At 44.5% G+C, this 18,281-nt stretch overlaps 2 protein-coding genes across 5 annotated transcripts in view; both read left to right on the forward strand.

Annotated features, from left to right (window-relative positions):
• KIF1B (kinesin family member 1B) overlaps nt 1-7,288 on the forward strand; it is a 79,085-nt gene extending 71,797 nt beyond the window's left edge. For all 4 annotated transcript variants that reach the window (XM_053962975.1, XM_053962976.1, XM_053962977.1 and 1 more), the window contains 4 exons: nt 582-731; nt 1,056-1,248; nt 1,826-1,944; nt 2,724-7,288. In XM_053962975.1, the coding sequence (XP_053818950.1) occupies nt 582-731; nt 1,056-1,248; nt 1,826-1,944; nt 2,724-2,766 (505 nt within the window). In that variant the 3' untranslated portion in view covers nt 2,767-7,288. The remainder of the gene's footprint in view (nt 1-581; nt 732-1,055; nt 1,249-1,825; nt 1,945-2,723) is intronic.
• A 774-nt stretch (nt 7,289-8,062) lies between these two features.
• On the forward strand, nt 8,063-17,925 carry PGD (phosphogluconate dehydrogenase). The gene is made up of 13 exons (XM_053962981.1): nt 8,063-8,182; nt 8,493-8,568; nt 9,000-9,179; nt 9,316-9,381; nt 10,432-10,550; nt 11,555-11,624; nt 11,981-12,115; nt 12,538-12,727; nt 14,884-15,014; nt 15,497-15,630; nt 15,953-16,052; nt 16,972-17,094; nt 17,611-17,925. The coding sequence occupies exons 1-13, from the start codon at nt 8,175-8,177 to the stop codon at nt 17,728-17,730; spliced, it is 1,452 nt and encodes a 483-aa protein (XP_053818956.1). The 5' UTR covers nt 8,063-8,174; the 3' UTR covers nt 17,731-17,925.
• Nucleotides 17,926-18,281: the final 356 nt, after the last annotated feature.

Genomic DNA, 18,281 nt, shown 5'->3' on the forward strand with positions numbered 1-18,281 from the left:
TTTATTTGAAGTGTTTTTTTTTCCCCTGGGGAACAGTCAGATGCTTGTCATTCCATTGACCAGTGCATCTGCAGTGTGCAGAGTCCACAAGTTTTTTCAGAGGTCTTTTGAAAAGGTTACTAATAACGACCCAGAATAAACCAGTGTGGCCATTAATCTCTGTTTATCTTTCTCAGCTGTATCTACACAAGATACTTTTGATGAAATTGGGAATAACCATGTAGTGAAAGACATAATTTGTACCTTCTCAGTTCAACATCCCTGAGGGAGGAGTGCTGAGGAAGTAGAACATTGTACATCAAACAGTAGTAGGAAGTATGTCTGTGTTGTGACTATGTTTAGCAGGAGAAACAAGGTAGAAGTAGTGGGGAAGCAACTTACTAGTGGTTATTATAAGTTATATTCCACAGATATCAAGGGAAAATGCTATTCAATATTGTACAAAAGGATCCCAATGTCATACAATAAATCTGGGCTGGAGGATGAAACTTCAGGCTGGCCTGTAGATGCAATTTAAATTCCATTGCCACATTCAGTTGCTTTGTTGCAATTTACTTTTTTTTCCTCTACTTTTTTTAAAGGACACCAGAAGCAAATTCTCGTGCCTCCAGTCCCTGTCATGAGGTGGAACAGTTCCAGATAATTCCTGCAGTAGAAACTTCCTACCTTGCCAGAGCTGGAAAGAACGAGTTCCTAAACCTTGTTCCTGACATTGAGGAAATCAGACCAGGGTAAGTTTTTTATTGTTGTGTGATCGTGGCTTCCCGAGAACTGTCACAAGGGCTTTCAGAGATTTGTAGGTTCTGTGCCCCATTTGAAGAAGGAAGATAAACAGGTGATAGAGCTGCAGAGTCCTCTGTGATGGACTGGGGAAAACTGTCAGACTTTTGCATAGTTGTTGAAAATTCCATTCAGCTTGTTTTACAATAACTTTTTCAGAATACTATTGCAGACAAAACATATTAAGGACCAAGTGTCTTACACAGTGTTTTGCAGTTAATAGGGATACTCAGGGGAAAATCTATTTCTGTTTTGATGTGGGTTTCTTTTTCCAGCTCTGTGGTGTCAAAGAAAGGATATCTCCACTTCAAGGAGCCACTCTCCAGCTCCTGGGCCAAGCACTTTGTGGTGGTTCGCCGTCCCTATGTTTTTATTTACAACAGTGACAAAGATCCTGTAGAAAGAGGAATCATAAACTTATCCACAGCTCAGGTGGAATACAGTGAGGATCAACAGGCAATGGTGAAGGTGAGTCTGAGAGCTGTTGTTTATTTATCCATAAAGCAAGAACATTACAAGTAGCAGTGCTTCTGTACCATCAGGTGTGTCACCTCTGTTCTGAGGAAAATGGATCTGAGTCGTGGAGACATTGAGGATCCTGCCCACAAAGTTCCCAGTTTGTTCAGGGTTTCTTATGGTTTTGGACACAGTTGTACCAGAGAATCACCCTGACTGCTGTCACACATCAGATTAGCTTTTAGGAGCATGTGTTGGTACCATCACCCTGCATGCTGGGTTTTTGCAGCTTCCTTTGTTTGTTTTTTTGGGCTTGTGTGTTTTGCTTGTTTAAAAACAAAACCCCACAAAACAATACAAACAAACTTCCTGCAAGGAATCAAATGAACTCTACTGGTCCATCTCTTAAAGCCCACACTCAGCAGCTGAGACTCTGTTTTGTAGAAGATAATGACTAATAATACCCTGGAAATCACCAGTAGGACATCAAAGAAAGAGGGATGTGATGGATCAGATTCTCTCAGAGAGGAGAAGTGCATCAGCCTCTATGCTTGCAGACTTTGTATTTAAATTGTCCTTCATGTTCCAGACACCCAACACGTTTGGAGTGTGCACAAAGCACCGTGGAGTCCTGCTCCAGGCCATCAATGACAAGGACATGAATGACTGGTTATACGCCTTCAATCCCCTCCTTGCTGGCACAATTCGGTAAGAGGCAGCTCCTGTGCGCTCAGGGCTGCAAAGGGAGGTGCTCAAACCAGGAGGCAGATGGTTGGTCACAGATTTTAGTTTTGCTCTGAGGAATTTGACAAGATGTGGGAACTGGAGAAGGGAGGAGAGTAGGCAGAAAAACCCCCAGAACAATCAGAAAACAAACCAGCCCTGTATTTCAGGAACTGCAGGGGCTGTTGTTTTGGCTTGTGATGTTCTGAACAACCATGTCCAGTTTGAACATGTGTGGGATGCTAATTTGGAGACCACAAGATGGTTTCCTTGTATTGCTATTTTACAAATTTATAAAGTTTCTTACTTCCTCTGTGCTGGACTGCCTTTTTTGGTTCTTGATTATGAGCTAAAGCAGAAATTATATTCCCTTTTTACAACTTCTCTGGCAGCCTTCCCATTATCACAGACAGCCCCTGCTAGCTGGACACATCTTACTCCACTGCAGTAGCTCTTCCTTTCAGCAAAAAAACCCAAAACCTAAAAAATGAAGCTGTTACCGTACAGCATCAAATAATTTCTGAACAGTGAAGCCCTTAAATGATCCCTTCTCCCATTAAAGAAGCAGAACAGAGAATGAGAATTCTTTCTCATTTCAGCCCTGGATACATTTTACTTTCTTAACATATGGAGTAAACTAGGACTGTACCAAAGAATTAAAAAAAGAAAAAAAAAAAAAACAAAGGTGGATAAACTTTGGAGAGGGAGGAAAAATGAACTTTCAAAATTCACCAACTACTTTTTCCCTTTTTTTCTTTGTACAGGTCAAAGCTGGCTCGAAGACGCACGGGCCAGATGAAGTACTGAGTCCATGTAATGTTCTCATCTGTTCTCCCCACTCACCTTCCCATAGATAGTGTTACCTCTCATTTTCTCTTTGTGATTCTTGACGGTTTCTCTTGTATGTAATCCTGTGGCTTAACATCCCCCACCTTCCCCACTCCTTCAGCACATTTTCTAGGTATTCTAACCCTACTTTGTTCCTTTCCACCTGTACCTAAATTGTACTAGTAGCATGTGGCCAAACAAAAAGAGAAAGAAAAAAAAAATCAAAAAAATCGAGTGATTATGCACGACTCTAAAAAGAAAAAAAAAATTTTTCCTATAACAGTTGTTTTCCCATTTCAACTGACCTTTTGGTGTCTGTCCCACTGTCCACTGTCTGTCTAGACTGCTACAGGGTTTTCATTCAATTTGTGACTTGGCAGTGGTCATTGGTTCCCTCAGGGCAAAGTTCCAATGCCAGGGAAATATAAATTGTTTAATGGAGACATTACCAGCCAGGAACTGCAATAGCTCCTCAGGCTTTCTGGATCCAGCCTCGAAGTTAAACTCTGTTGAAAGTTGATATTGGACAAATCTATCTGGACAGACTGGATTTTGGATTTTGTGTAAGTTTCTGAGTTTCCAGGGTCCAGCAGGCTAAGGCACGAGCTAGGAAAAGTTAGAGAACAAACCAGGAGGGGCTGACTAGAACAATCTGCCTTTAAACTCTTGCAGGTTTACAGGGTTTTGGGTTGCAGGTGAACAATACTTAGGTTTAACTCTTTCCCAGAAGAGTTTCCATCAACACGCACTCCTCAGCCTCTGAACTGAGCTGAGCAGACTGTGCTGATACGAGAGGAAATAGACCACAGACTGAAATATGAGATAAAATCCCAAAAATTTCAGATGCTCAAGCCATGTATTTGACAGATGGGGAGTGTTAAATAGAAATGAAAGTGCAATTGGTCCCTGGATCACCGTGGAGGGCAGATCCCCTCTTCCTGCTCTTAGTCCTGACTTCCAAGTTCTGCAGGAACAGTTCTCACCTCTCTGGGAAGAGCTTTGGGATGCCCGTGGCTGTGTCAGGGTAGCAGCTCTGCGGTGTTGTTCCCAAGGGCCTGTTTGTGCATCCCTTACCTGTAAGGCTCCCATGTCACCCCACCTGTCCATGGGAGCATCCAAGGCCTGTGGAACACTTCCTAGGCCCAGCACCTGCAGTGTTCTCCAGGGAGCTGCAGGACACTTTCAGTTCCTTTTGAAGTAACTGCTGAGTGTCTCCTAATTTCCCTGCTGCAGTTTTCATCAGCTAAACCCCACTATATTCAGAGTTAACCCTTCCTGGGGAATAGAGCAAGTGGATTCTGATCCTGGTCAGTGGAATGTCATAATTGGCTTCTTGGACATCAGCTGCGTGGTGTCAGTTCTTGACCTACTGTGTAAGTTCTTCTTGTGGCCAAAGCTTTGGTCCTTGCCCCAGGAAAGAAGAGCAGAATGAATTTCCTCTCGGGGAAGTGAAGTGCTGTCTCTCAGTCAGGTGTTGGGGATGTTGTGTGTTCTTTCCTGCTGTGTTTTCCTTTCTTGCTGTACCCAGGGCACTGATGGGGCTGGCTGTGATCCTGGGCAGTGTAATGGGATTTCATCTGGAGGCTCCAGCCTCGCAAGGGAGAGGTGAAAGGGTAGGTCCCACTCTTGCAGTAGGCACAGTGCAGCCCAGGAGGCTCATTTGGGTTCAGTCATCAGCAGGAATCTGCTGAGAAAGGTCTTTGCTTTGTGGGGCTTCATCATTCAGAAAAGTGCAATGCACAGGTCTCACTCCTAACAGCCTGGAAGGCAGAGGAGCAGGGAGATGGAGGCTGACACTTGCTAGGACATACCCTTACATATCTCGAGGTAGTTCTCAAGCTAACTCATATGCTCATGCTGTCTCTGTGGTCCTCAGATTTATTTCAGAACTGGAAGCCAGAGTGAAGGAGCATCCTGGGGACCCAAAACATGATAGGGATAGGGTTTTGGTTTGTTTTTGTTTTTTTTTTTTCCTTCTGTTTTTGTCTTGTTTAACTGTGTGTGACTCCTAATACAGTGATGATATTCCTTTGTTATGCAATGATGATAAAGCACTTCCAGTGTGTGGATAAAACTTCTTGTCCTGCAGGAGGGCTCCTCACACTGCAGCTAAGCTGATCTCAAGAATTAGGTTAATTCTAAGCATTAAGTTATTGCTGCCATCACCACTGTTTGTAATGACAGTGGAACCTGTTTGAGGAGGCAGAGTGATTGGGGTGGTGATTGTAGGTTGTGACACACTGAGAGCATTTTAACTTTTATCTGTTTCTTTTTTTTAACTAGAAGAAAACTAGTTTCCTAAGTCTTTGCTTTGGATAAGCCAGAGAATGAACCAAGTGGTTATAGGCATTGCACAAAATCATGATTAAGGAATCTTCCTTTAAAAGCAGGAAGATACAGATGCTTATCTTATAGAGAGCTTGAAGTGTTACAGTTGCATAAATGTCACTCTTCTATCTTAAAACTCCAAGCAAGTTCTGGTGACTTGAGGTCTGAGCGGGTAATGGATCATCAGAAGAACAAAAGTCTGATTTTAAGCATCAGCATCTCTTAAAGCTGCATAATCTGTAACAAACTAGGTCCTTGTTGTGTGGAGTTTAAACGGGCATTACTGTTTTCAGGTCTGACATAAAGGCAGACAAAGTTTTTCTGCAGTTACTGAAGCCTGCTTTGAGACATTTGGGTTTCCCTACTTAAAACTGGACTGAAACCAGTCCAAGTTTTCTTTAAAGAGATAACAAACCAAACAAATAAACAAAAAAAGTGAATTTCCATTCACTTCAGAGCGTAGTCCAACATTTTAGAAATTTCTTTTTGGAAACAGATTGAGGAAGGAGAAATACGCTAAGTTGCCTTGTCCTGGCACTCCAAAGCCCATTCCTGGTTACCTGCTGTGTGTGTGTGGAGTCCCAGAGTCAGACAGCTCTGGGGACTCAGCCTCTGTAGATGAGGTGTCCTGCTGTGGGCCTGCCAGCCCGTGAGGACACACACTAGCAGGGAGCTTGGGCATTCCCTGGGAGGAACGAGTGTCAAACTGTGCTGTATTTGGGTTTTTATGTTCCTCACCAAAAGGAAGGAGAAAACTATCCTTTTTGTCCATTGAAAATGATGTTGGATCTTCCTGGGTATTGTAAAATTAAGCTAAACCTCCTATACTGTGTTTTAGAAATGCACTTTAAGTACTTTTTTAAAGAAGATTCCTGTATGTTGGGAATACGGAAGAGAAGGGAGTACTTTCCAGAATATTTCCAGAGTATGATTTCCAGACTGCCGAGAAAAGGTTTTTTGCGTCAATGTCTAATAGTCCTTATTACTGATTACCACGGTATTTCAAAGCAAAGACTTTACTTTTTGCTGCTTGTTATCTAATTTACAGGGATTTGATTTTATGTAATGTATTGTATATTTATACATCTGTAATTAATTGCACATTAGATAAGAAAGAGGATTAGCTTCGGTCTAACACCCACTGGTACTAAACTGCCTGTGCACGTGGATCTGCCTGTACTCCTGCACACCTGAGCTGTGGTGGGTGTTCTGCTGAAGATGCAGCTGGTGACCTGCTGCTGGAGGAGGAAGGGTCCTGCTGCTGCTCGGGAAGGGTTTGCTGGCTGTCCCTGCAGAGGGCTCTGACGTGTGCTTGCATCTCTCCGTTGTAGTCACTAACCCAGTCTGTGGTCTGGCTGTAGTGTCTGTAGCAGGATGTATTAACCTCGTGCTTCCTTGTTTCAAAACATCAGCTGTTCAAGAGCAGGACTGACTTTTGTTCAGAAGGCCATTTATGTGTTCCATGTATTTGAAATCAAAACTAGTCCAACACTAACCAGATGATTGTGTCCAATGTTATTGGGAACAGGATTTAAATTGCTGGGATCAGCTGTGTATTCAGAAAACTGGTATGGAGCTCCTAAGTCTTCAATTCTTAATGTTGCCAAGTGAATGGGCTGCCCCTGAGCAGTGCTGAATTTACCTCTTGCTTGCCTGGAAACCAGGGACTGGAAGCAGAGGGAGTTTTGAATGATCAGCACTTCCCAGGATCAGGTCTGAATTTTCCACTTTGCTTGTTCATATTTCATGTGCAGTTGGTTATGGCTCCCGAATTTGGACATCAGACATGCTGTTCACTGGAATACATCCCTTGGAATTGCGGTCCCCATGTCCCTGTTAATCTCTCTGTACACAAGGGAAATGCTGTATAAGTGGCCTTCTTGAACAAATCTCTTTGCAAACTGATTTCATCCCAGCGAAGGAGTGTATCAGCAACACTGTACATTAATTTCAGGTTTTCATTTTCTTATTTTATTTTGTAAATATATCCGATATTTGGAGCTTGAGTATACAAAATGTAAATATAGTTCATGTATTTGTACTAATTCTGATCCATTTGCTGTATAGCCTTAGGTGTGCAATGCAGATATCTAACTGTGTATGGTAACCTTGCACCACTGAATTGTTAGTGAACGAGGTGAAACAATAAAGGTACAACCAGTGCATTAGCAGATAGAATGTGTGCTCCTGTCATTATGATTCAATTACTTGTGTCTTATGTCGATTGCTTGTTTTTAAAACCTGTGCTGAACAAGCCGATGCTTTAATGAAATTTATCTCGACTGCTCTTGAGAAAGAAGGGGTGCCCAAAATTAAGGTGAACCGAAAACTTGATGGGCCAGATTGCTGCGGGTCATCTTGTTTAGAAAATACCTAATACAGAATTGAATAGAAGCTACGGTCTCGAGGTGTGTGTCCGGTAGGAGCGGAGGTGGGGAGCGGCTTCGTCCTCCCGGGATCGCTCGGTGCTGACGGACGGACAGGTTTGTCAAGTTTGGCCTGGACGCACAAAGACAAGCGGGTAGCGGTGACACCTGAGGGGCCGACAGCCGCCCGGGACAGTGTCCAGCGGCAGAATCGAAGCCAGTTAATAATAATTACTAATAATAATTACTAATGACAAACTGCGCAGTTCCCGGCGGGCCCAGGAGTGCGTACCGCTGGGAACAGCCGACGGCACGGGGCAGCTGCGCGGCTCGTCCGCGGGCGGGCGCGGCTCTCGGGGCTCCTCGGGACTCGCAGGCGGCGGGGAAGCGTCAGAGCCCGGCGGGGACAGCGCGGGGACAGCGCGGGGACAGCGCGGAGCGCGGCCCGCTCCCGCCGCGACACTGCCGCTTTAAGGGGGCGTGGCCTCGAGGCATCGGGCCATGGGCGGGGGGCGGAGTCGCCTCAAGAGCCAATGGGCGCGCTCGGCCCCGCCCCGCCCCGCCCGCGGCTGAGGAGGGGAAGCGGCGCGCGCGGCAGGCTGGGCCCGCAGAGCCCGGAGAGAGCGGAGAGAGCAGAGAGAACGGAGAGACCCGAGAGAACGGAGAGAACGGAGAGACCCGAACGCCGCTGCCATGGCCGAGTGAGAGCGGGGCGGGACCGCGAGCGGGGCGGGAGCGGGGCCCGGCGTGGCCGCGCTGCGGCGGGGCTGCAGCCGCTCGCGGCGCTGGCAGGCCCCGATGCGCTGTTTGCCGCGGGGGCTCTGCCCGGTGGCTCGACTGTGGGATCTGCTGCAGTAGTAGCTGAGAGAATGAACTCAGATCTCCATGTTCGTTAGGCAGGGATGGGCTGCCCTGGCAGCTGGCAAGGTCAGAACAGCCTGACAGGTACGGATGCTACTGCTGGATCACTGCTCGTGACTTCCCTGGCACTTTTGTTCTTTCGCATTCCAGAGCTGACATTGCTTTGATTGGACTGGCCGTGATGGGTCAGAACCTGATTTTGAACATGAATGACCACGGCTTCGTGGTAAGTGAGGAAACAAATTTTTTAGGAGGCTGACTAGTAGCACTTGGGATTGGAGCTGAGCATTTTGTGGGTGCTTTCCCCCCGCAGTTGTGATGATCTAATGGGTGTTATTTCCTCCTTTCAGTTATACCCTGTGCTGGCCTTTGTCCTGTTTCCAGAGAAGAACAGCTTGTACATGCCTGTACTCAGCTGGCACCTGATATGTTAATTATGCATGACTTTTCCCTGAAGTTTGCCTTGGCCTTGCCATTAACCAAAGGTTCTGGAGGCACTTGCAAAGACGTGCTCAGGTTTATCTCTGCCCTGGACCTGTCACAAAGGTGGAAGAGGGAGAGCACAGGATGTTGCACCTTGCTTGTGTAATTTGTAGTCTGAGCTAAAGTTACTGTTCCATTGGCAGCTTTTATTAACATGTTTTCTTGCCCCCCCAGGTTTGTGCTTTTAACAGGACAGTTTCCAAAGTGGATGATTTCCTGGCTAACGAGGCCAAGGGAACCAGAGTGATCGGTGCCCACAGCCTGGAGGAGATGGTCTCCACGTTGAAGAAGCCCCGGCGCATTATCTTGCTGGTGAAGGCTGGAAGTGCAGTGGATGACTTCATCAATAAATTGGTGAGGCAGACACTCATTCTACCTGAGACTTCTTGCTGTCTTTTGGAGGAGTTTCCTCTGGAAGTTCTCAGTTATTCATCATTAGTGAGGTTTTGAATGTATGGAGAAAACCGAAATGCTGATTTATTTTTGACAGGTGCCATTGTTAGAGACAGGAGACATCATAATTGATGGTGGGAATTCTGAGTACAGAGATACCACGGTAAGCCTGTTTCCTACCTAAAGTGAGTGAATAAAATACACACGACTTTTCCACTTCTGATCATCAGAACAGTCACTCAATAAGATGCCATCACCCCTGTGCTCTGGAAAAGCCAAACTGATTTCTGCAAAATTAAATCATGCAGCCTGTTAAAATGCAATTAAAGACTGCACTATAAGAATGTTTTTATAGGAAGTTACCCAGATCACCAGAGAATATTTTTTCAATGTGTTTTAAAGAGTGAAGGCCTTTAAAAATTTTAATTTTACAATCTTAGGGAGTTTTCAGGGAGATTTATAAGTCTAAGGATATTTATAGATTTGTTGCTATTTCTTAATCCTTCGTGATTGCAGGACAATCCAGTAAGACAGAACTGCTGGTTTGGCTGTCTTGGTAGTGTAAGCAGCAGAGTAATTATCTGCTTGTGAACAGGCTGTAACTGTAGAAGTTACAGAAGCTGCATTAGCCTGTCTGGGGTGCTCACATGAAAATCTTGCATTCAGATTGCTATTTCTAAATCTTAGAAGAGGTGCTCATGTTCGTCTTCCTGCTCTGACATCCTGATCTTGGATAAGTGAGCTGGCCATGCCAGAGTGAAATGAAAAGCCCAGTGGGAGTCAGTCCTTGGGGATGTCGGCCTGTGCCCCTCTCCAGCTCAGAGGCAATTACCTGCCCTTAGAGTTTTCTGTGCTTGCACCTTCACTCTGCAATGAATTCAGCAACTCCACCTTGGGCCTAATCTGCCTCCCCCACATCTTCACACAGTATGTGTCATCTAATTCCAAGCCTTTTCTGGCCTCAGTGCTGCTCATGTCTATCTGGTGTTCATAAGGACTTGTTTTCTCACCATGTAACTTTTGCAAGGAGCCAAAGCAACAGGAAGTTTCCTAATGCTCACTTTGGTGTATGAACAAGCTTTCTTGAGGTTGGCTTCTACCACATCCAAAGCAGAACTGAAAAACCTAATTTTCCATCTGAATTGCTAGCCTTTGTGTGTAAGGCTCTGGCATTAAACAAAATTAAATAGTGCTGCTCTGCTCTTTGTTCCAGAGGCGTTGTAAGGAGCTACAGGCAAAGGGCATCTTGTTTGTGGGAAGTGGAGTTAGTGGCGGGGAGGAGGGTGCCAGATACGGACCCTCTCTCATGCCAGGAGGAGCCAAGGAAGCCTGGTAAGCATGAAATAGTATATTTTCTTGTTCAGAATGGTTTGCAACAATTCACATTGTGCACTGAGGGAGGGAAAGAGGAGGGTGTGGGTGTGGAGAGAACATGATATGTTGCCATCTCACTTCCTCAAGGCTCCAGATTTCTCAACCTGGCTGGGGTCATGGGGCAGTGCTAAGCCTTCATGTAAGGCAGAACAAAGGCAGGCTTTTCTTCCAGGAATCCATGGGCAAAAGTAGGACCTACAGACATCTGAAGGGAGAAGGGAATTTTGCTTAAATTTTAAACAAGTATTTCTTATTTTTTTTCTTTTGAGGCTGTACACACTTGGGAAGCTGCTAACCATGAAACAGGCAGCAGCAAATGGCCCTGTAGTGACACATTATAAAAGGAGCTTCAGTACATGTTTGTACCACTATTGAATGCATCAATTTATTTGCCAGTTTCTGCATGCTGCTGTGCTGTTTTGTACTCATGCCTCAGTAAAGGACTGCACATCAATGCTCATATCAGACTTTATCCCTGGTTGCCCATTCTCTGTATGGATGTGGAAAGAAAAGGTGTGTGTAGGCTTTAAGTGAGCTTTAGTATCTCTTGAGTCCCTGTCCATTTGGATTAGTGTTTCATACCCGTATCAGCCTGTTCAAATTTGATAGCACAAAGCCATCAACAACAGTAAGTTTCTGCCCAAACATCTTTTGCCTTGATCAGCTAAGTAAGGACAACTTCTGTGTTCAAATGGAGAGGATATTTGGGCTCCTTGAAGTGTATTATGCTTGTCCATACAGTGTTGGAAGCATGACTTGATTGTTCCAATGTCTAGCTGGGAAAAACATATTTAATTGACATTGCTGTGTGGATGTGTTACCAGCCTGCCAACTGCCCTCAGCCCAGGCTGCCTTTTGGCAGGTTACAGAAGGAGGCATCATACTGGTAGATTTTATCTGTTTTCTCGTGTGGTGTTTGTATCCCCTGCCTGGCTGCTAAGGTGTATTCTTTCTCCCCACAGGCCCCACATCAAGACCATATTTCAAAGCATTGCTGCTAAAGTGGGATCTGGGGAACCTTGTTGTGACTGGGTAAATAGTTGTTTGATACTGACCCTAACTTGGGGTTAGATCCATACTTAGGCCCTTTGGTTGCTGAAGCTCGTGGATGTTTGTCCACAATAAACACAGCACCATCAGTGGTTGATTTTCTGGCTGTGTTCCTTTCCAATCTACCATCTCTGATAACTCATACCATGCAATGGAAAGACAAAGTTTTATGGCTGGGTCATGTGCTGGGGGAGCTAAATGGACCTGTGAGCCACTGGTTTCAGTTAGCACTGTCTTTGATTCCCTCCTTTAGGCAGAAGGAAGCCATGGGCAGGTATTAAGCATTGGAAGTGATGACAATGCTGTCGCTGAGGGGATTTTTGGATGTTCCCGAACAGGTGGGAGAGGAAGGAGCTGGACATTTTGTGAAGATGGTGCACAATGGGATTGAGTATGGAGACATGCAGCTGATCTGTGAGGCCTATCACCTGATGAAAGATGTGGTGGGCATGGAGCACGATGAGATGGCAAAGGTGATTTGCAGTTTTTAACATCTTTCCTTTTTTTTGTGCCATGGTGTCTCTCTGCCACTGGTGAGGTGCTGGGCTTGGGTAAAGCTGCTGCATGTACATGAAGAGAATTTTTGTGACGTGCCTCCTGCAAGAGTGAGGCACAATATTCCTCATGAGCTTTACATGAAGTAGGAGCAGTGAGCACAGACACAGCTGAATGCTTACGAAAGTTATCTAAACCTCTTCCCATGCAACAGTTATTTCCCTCCAGGAAGCACCTTCATGTGTAGAGATGTGAGCTACCTTGCCTGAAAAGAGCTGGTGAAACACTGAGCATTATAATCAAGCAGGCAAAATATATATATTAATCAATTAAAAGATACAGTAGAGACATAGCAAATTGTGGTGTGTCTGAATATGTATATACTTTTCTCCTTTTTCAGGTATTTCAGGAGTGGAATAAGACAGAGTTGGACTCTTTCCTGATTGAAATCACAGCCAATATTCTCAAATTCAAAGACAGTGATGGCAAATACCTCCTCCCAAAGATCAGGGACAGTGCAGGGCAAAAAGGCACAGGGAAGTGGACAGCCATTTCTGCCCTGGAATACGGAGTCCCGGTCACACTCATCGGTAACTGGTGCTTTCATCTTTCCTACCTCCATGTACCACATCACAGTAAGGAGCAGGGGAAAATACAGTCTCAGAAGTGAGCCCACAGCAGGGCTGGGCTGGCAGAAGAGGCTCTTGTAGGTGTAGCTGTTCCAGCTTTTCTGCCCTGACAGCTGTTCCTGGGATTTTTTGCTGGGCTTGTTTTTACCCTGTTCCTTCAATGCTGGCGGTCCTGCTGTCACACCTGTGTCCGTGGTGTCTGCAGTGCTGTGAGGACTCAGTGATTTTCATGGGAACATTAGGTGCTCTGCTCAGAGCGTTGTAATACAGAAGAGCTGGAACACATCTGCAACACATTTAGAGTGCCCTAATACCACAGGTCCAGAGCGAGCTTCCCATTGAGTAAATTAGATGAGTCAAAAGGTTATTTGCTCTCAGATTTGCTTTCATTTGCATACTTTCTCTACCTGTTTTTCCTTTGCATTGGCTGGTCAAGTCCTGAAGATAAAAATTATATTCAGTAGCTAAAAGAAAGTAACTGCAGTGTAGCTGTCAAAGAAACATGGCTGCATTCCAGCAGCAAAACACAGTTCTCTAAATGGTTTTACTGTTCTCTACCACTCCTGTAGTCCTTCAGTTCTAGGCTTGAAACAGTGTTTCCTGCTTGTAGTGCTAATATTCTCCCCTTTGGGGTGCTCGCAAAGATCAAGGGTGGAGGAGACACTCCCTGATGAGTGCTCTGCAGTGCCAGGGTGACGCTGTTGAGTAGGACGGGAACAGAGAACTCCAGATCAGAAGGCAAAGGAAATGAACTCTCCCCCTTTATTTCAAATGCACCGCTCTATATATAGAGAACATCGAGAAGAGTAATTCCATTGGTCTTAGAGTAAAAACATCCCACACCATTGGTGGGCAGTGAAGGATGCACAGTGGCAGGACATCTCTATAAACAATGTGAATAACAAGATAGATTAGAGAATTATTTACATTCTTTCCCAACTGTTTCCCAGGCTCTCACCTGGTTAGAAAACCTTTCTCTTTCTCTCTGACTGAGCTGAGAATACTCACACCAGGGAGCACTGTTAGGTAATGCTGAGCTGATAGGGAAGTGTGTGCCATAGTCCTTGTGCAAACGTGGCTGCTCTCAGGGCAGTTGCTGTGTGGTTTTACTGCATGAGCATGACTTGCAAACTTCTGCTTGTAAAAGCAGAGTCATGCTACTCCTGCTTTTTCCTGATTTTCCTACCATGCTGTTCCTCCCCCCTGTAGAAGGAAGTTTTTGCAGAAATGGAAATGAGCCTGTTCTGATTTAGGTGTGATATGTCCTCCTGCTGTAGGGAGGATCCAGAGTCTTGTGAAAACATTACTCACTCTTTTTTTTGATTTTGGGGTGTGGATATCTTTGGGGGTTTTTTGGATATGTCACAACTCAAAGGGTGGAACAAAATGACAGTATGAAGACATGCTTCTCCTTCTATCAGACCCTGAAAAGCAAACTTTTTTCTCCTTCATTTTACAATACTGTCTTCAATTGCAAGCAAGTACAGCTTAAACCAGCTTGATTAGGAACTCACTGAGCCAGCCTGACAGATGATATTTAGTGATGTTAGAAAACATTCTTATGGACTTCTGAATACAAGTGCTAGGGGCCTACCAGATTTATGAGACTTATTTCATCTTACAAGTTAACCTGTTGATTTATTGCCCTTATTTTGCATGTGTGTATTTTAAAGCACATCCATTTAATGTAAGCTGGCATTTAAGGAACAGCTTTTTATCTTAAAAGCATGATACAATACTTGGTGAAGTCTTTAGCCTCGCTGTTCCTTAGACTGTAGTGCAACACTGTCTGTCTCTGATAGATAGGAAAAGATTTTAAAGTAAATTCTCAAAATTGAGAGCTGGTAAATGTTCCTGAGCGTAAATTTTCATATGGATGACTTGTGGCTTTTTACTTTGTCGTTTGAAAGCTGTATCAGTCAAGACTTACGCAGTGTTTGTACTGAGTGGCAGTGTTGCCCCTCAGGAGTGCTGTTGGAATAATTCATTTGTGCCCCAGTTACTTTGCTCGTGTGCATGGCTCATGGCTCAGTGACACTTGTGGTGCTTGAGTGTCTCAGAAATGAACAGGGATGCCCAGCTTTCTAAAGATCTCCTCTTTGCTGCCATACCCAAAGGTGAAGCTGTGTTTGCACGGTGCCTGTCTTCCCTCAAGGATGAGAGAGTGCAGGCCAGTAAGCTGCTGGAAGGGCCCAAAATGACCCAATTCGGTGGGAACAAGAAGGCCTTCCTGGAGGACATCCGCAAGGTGAGTCCTCGTGCAGGGTTAGAGCAGGTTTGGGTGCTGTGAACCCTGGGGAGGAGCTCTTGTGTTCATATTTCATAAGAACTGGTTCCTGCTTTCAGCACTGTGCATTGTCTTGTGATGTCTACAAAGCATAATGTGACATATTCCTAACCAAAGGAAGGTTAGGAAGGATCCAGAAGGAATTAAACTCTAAGCCACAGTGGGCAGAGACAACTACATGGGGCACAGAGATCATAATTCATGCACAGGAGCTTGTCCACCCCTCAGCACTCCTGCCTTTGCCTGGTATTGCTCTCTTGATCTCTCTCTGTTGAAACCAAACTTTCCAACGAGAAAGGATGTTTTGGTTCTCAAATAACTGGAATGTTGCTACTGTACTCGTCCCTGTTGAGATGTGGGCTGAACAGAGTAGGTATGTGTGAAGTTTGTTGTTCAACTTGGTGAGACTTCTCTTGGAACGTGAATTTGATTCTTTTTTTTAGGCCCTCTATGCTTCCAAGATTATCTCATATGCTCAAGGCTTCATGCTGCTGAGACAAGCAGCCAAAGAATTTGGCTGGACACTGAATTATGGTGGTATTGCACTGATGTGGAGGGGAGGCTGCATCATCAGAAGGTAATTGGGATGAGGAGGTAACCTGGCTGCTGAGGGGAGAAGATCAGGCCGTTTAGTTTATGAGTTGCTTGGCTGACAAGCCTAGAGATTGCCTTGGAAAATCCATGGAGTTACTCTGCTGGTGAGGTTCTGAGAGGCTGTAGACAACACCAAGGGTTACCAGATGAACCCACTATTCTGGTAGCTTAACTGCTGAAAATTTTTTTGGTCTTTGTCATATTTGGAATCTTAGTCTGGCTGAGTCAAGTTTTGGCACTGTAAGTTTTGAATTCTGGGCCTTTGCTGGGAGCTGTGACATTTATTCCTGGTTAATTTTGCCTAGTGTGTTCCTGGGAAAAATCAAAGATGCTTTTGATCGAAACCCTGAGCTCCAGAATTTGCTGTTGGATGATTTCTTTAAGAGTGCTGTAGAAAACTGTCAGGTAAGTTCCAAGGAAAGGAGAGCATAAAACCAATAATTTACAGCCAGGACTGTCATGGTTCTTCTCTTTGATACTGACCAAGCTATCACTGGAAACTGAAGGTTCCCATTTTAGTGGTACAGAAGAGCCTTAGACAGATATCCAGCAATTCAGAAGGACCATAGTAGGAGGAAAAAAGCCCTGGCCTGTGTGAACATTCTCTTCACTGCCCTGTGTCTTGTGCCTGCTGTGCAGTTGGATTTCAGCTGAGCAGACCATAAAGCTCTGTTCCAGCACCATTGTTTGCAGTAGCCCCAGAACAACAGTTCCAGACCCACCCATTCTTTAGGCCTGTGTCTGTGCAAACAGTGTCCTGATTTGGATGGAGCTGTCGGGTGGAATTAAAACCATGTTATCTGGCCAAAAAAGAAGTCTCATATTATCATTAGTAGTTATTGTAACTGAATCTGAATATTCCATGCAAATTACTAGAGCAGATGAACAGTTGAACTGAGAATTATCCACATGTGTCTGAAGTGTCAGTGCTGTCCTCTTAGGCTCTTGGGCGAGCTTTGTTCTGTGCTTGGTGAGAGGTGCTGGCAGTGTCTCAGAGCTCAGAGCATTGCCCGTTCCCCACTGAGTTCGTGCTTTTGAGATGTTTATGTGAAAGGACAGCATCCTTGCTTGAGGCTGTGGTTTGACTGCATGTCTCAACTGTTCTCATCCTGCTGTTAACTCTGTCTTACTTGCCATTATTTCAGATCTAAGTCGATTATGTAAAATCAGGAATCTGCTGCTGTATTTGCTCAGACTTGGTTATTGGATTTCACAGAACGTGAAACAGCACACACAGTTGTACTGGAGTAGTTCATGTGCCTGCACATTCCTGTGAGTGAGCACTGATCAGTTTCCTTTCCCCCCCTCTTTTCCTCTCTCCCAGGAGTCCTGGCGCCGTGTGATCAGTACTGGAGTGCAGATTGGAATCCCTATGCCCTGCTTCACTACAGCACTTTCTTTTTATGATGGATACAGGCATGAGATATTGCCAGCTAACCTGATTCAGGTAGGGACTGAAATCTCATCATGCTGTTATTTAAGCATTGCTTTAAAGGTCTCAATGCAGGATGTCCTAATCATTCACAGTATAGATTGCCTAATATATTTCTGTCCTACCTGAAATTCATGTCAGTGAAACACTTAGAGACAGCTGGATAAAGAATACCAGAGATACTGGTATGGCAGCGCCCTGTGTGTTTGTATTCCATCTGTGAACCTAAATGGTTTGTAGAGAAGTATCTTTGAATGTTTGGATGTATGGAAGTGCTTGTTTTTTTAGATTAGTACCAAGCAGAAATCCTGTACTTGCGTTTCTGCAGAACTCTTAATTTAATTATTAGATATTAGTACATTTTTCATTGCAGTGGTTTTGCTAATAATGAGAAAATAATTTTGAGTGTTATAATATTGGAGTCCAATCTTATTTCTACTATTTCTCCTTAGGTAGCAGTAGGTGCAACTTCTAGAACTCATATGATGCTGACATTTGTGTGTCTGGTTTGTCTGTGTGTTCTCATTCCAGGCTCAGCGTGATTACTTTGGTGCACATACATATGAATTATTATCAAAGCCAGGGGTATTTATCCACACTAACTGGACAGGCCATGGAGGAAACGTGTCCTCTTCTGCTTACAATGTCTAATGGAAATCCTTCCACTTGGAGCCCAGATACTGTAGATCTCTAACATTTCTTCTAGAATATCACTTTTTACTGTACTCCACTAGAACTTGTGCTTGGACACTTTTGTAATAACTTGGGGGTGTATTTCATACCTATATGTATATCTCTCTATATGTATCATATAAAAAAAACTAAATAAATTTAGTTATAAATGTATTGAGGTGTTTTCTTTCCATTGGTGCTGGCCAAAACTAGGTAAAATGTTTTTGTGCAGTCTTTAATAGAATTTATAGTCATGTTAGGTTTACAGTATTGTAGTGCATAAATTCCTAGGGATCAGGACAGAGATGACTGCAGTTCAGGAATTGCTGAGATGGAGAGTGGCAGACAGCACAGGAACTTAGGCAAGGTTCTGGGCAGATAAAGGCCTTTCTTCCATTGCCATGGTTTATTCCTAACAGGCAGTGGTTTGGCTCTTACAGATTTAATTCCTGGGCGTTCAGCTGCTCAGTCTGTCACTGAGCTCTCTGTGCTTTTGGTGAAGGGTGGGATGGGTCACGGAGAAACAAAAC

Source organism: Vidua chalybeata, chromosome 22 (genome assembly GCF_026979565.1).
Source record: "Vidua chalybeata isolate OUT-0048 chromosome 22, bVidCha1 merged haplotype, whole genome shotgun sequence".
Lineage (NCBI taxonomy): Eukaryota > Metazoa > Chordata > Aves > Passeriformes > Viduidae > Vidua > Vidua chalybeata.

Excerpts from the sequence above, each read along its gene's own strand:
- PGD (XM_053962981.1), top strand. Across the intron at positions 9,180-9,315 it reads ATGACTTCATCAATAAATTG|GTGCCATTGTTAGAGACAGG; the intron begins GTGAGGCAGACA and ends TATTTTTGACAG. Across the intron at positions 16,053-16,971 it reads GTGCTGTAGAAAACTGTCAG|GAGTCCTGGCGCCGTGTGAT; the intron begins GTAAGTTCCAAG and ends CCTCTCTCCCAG.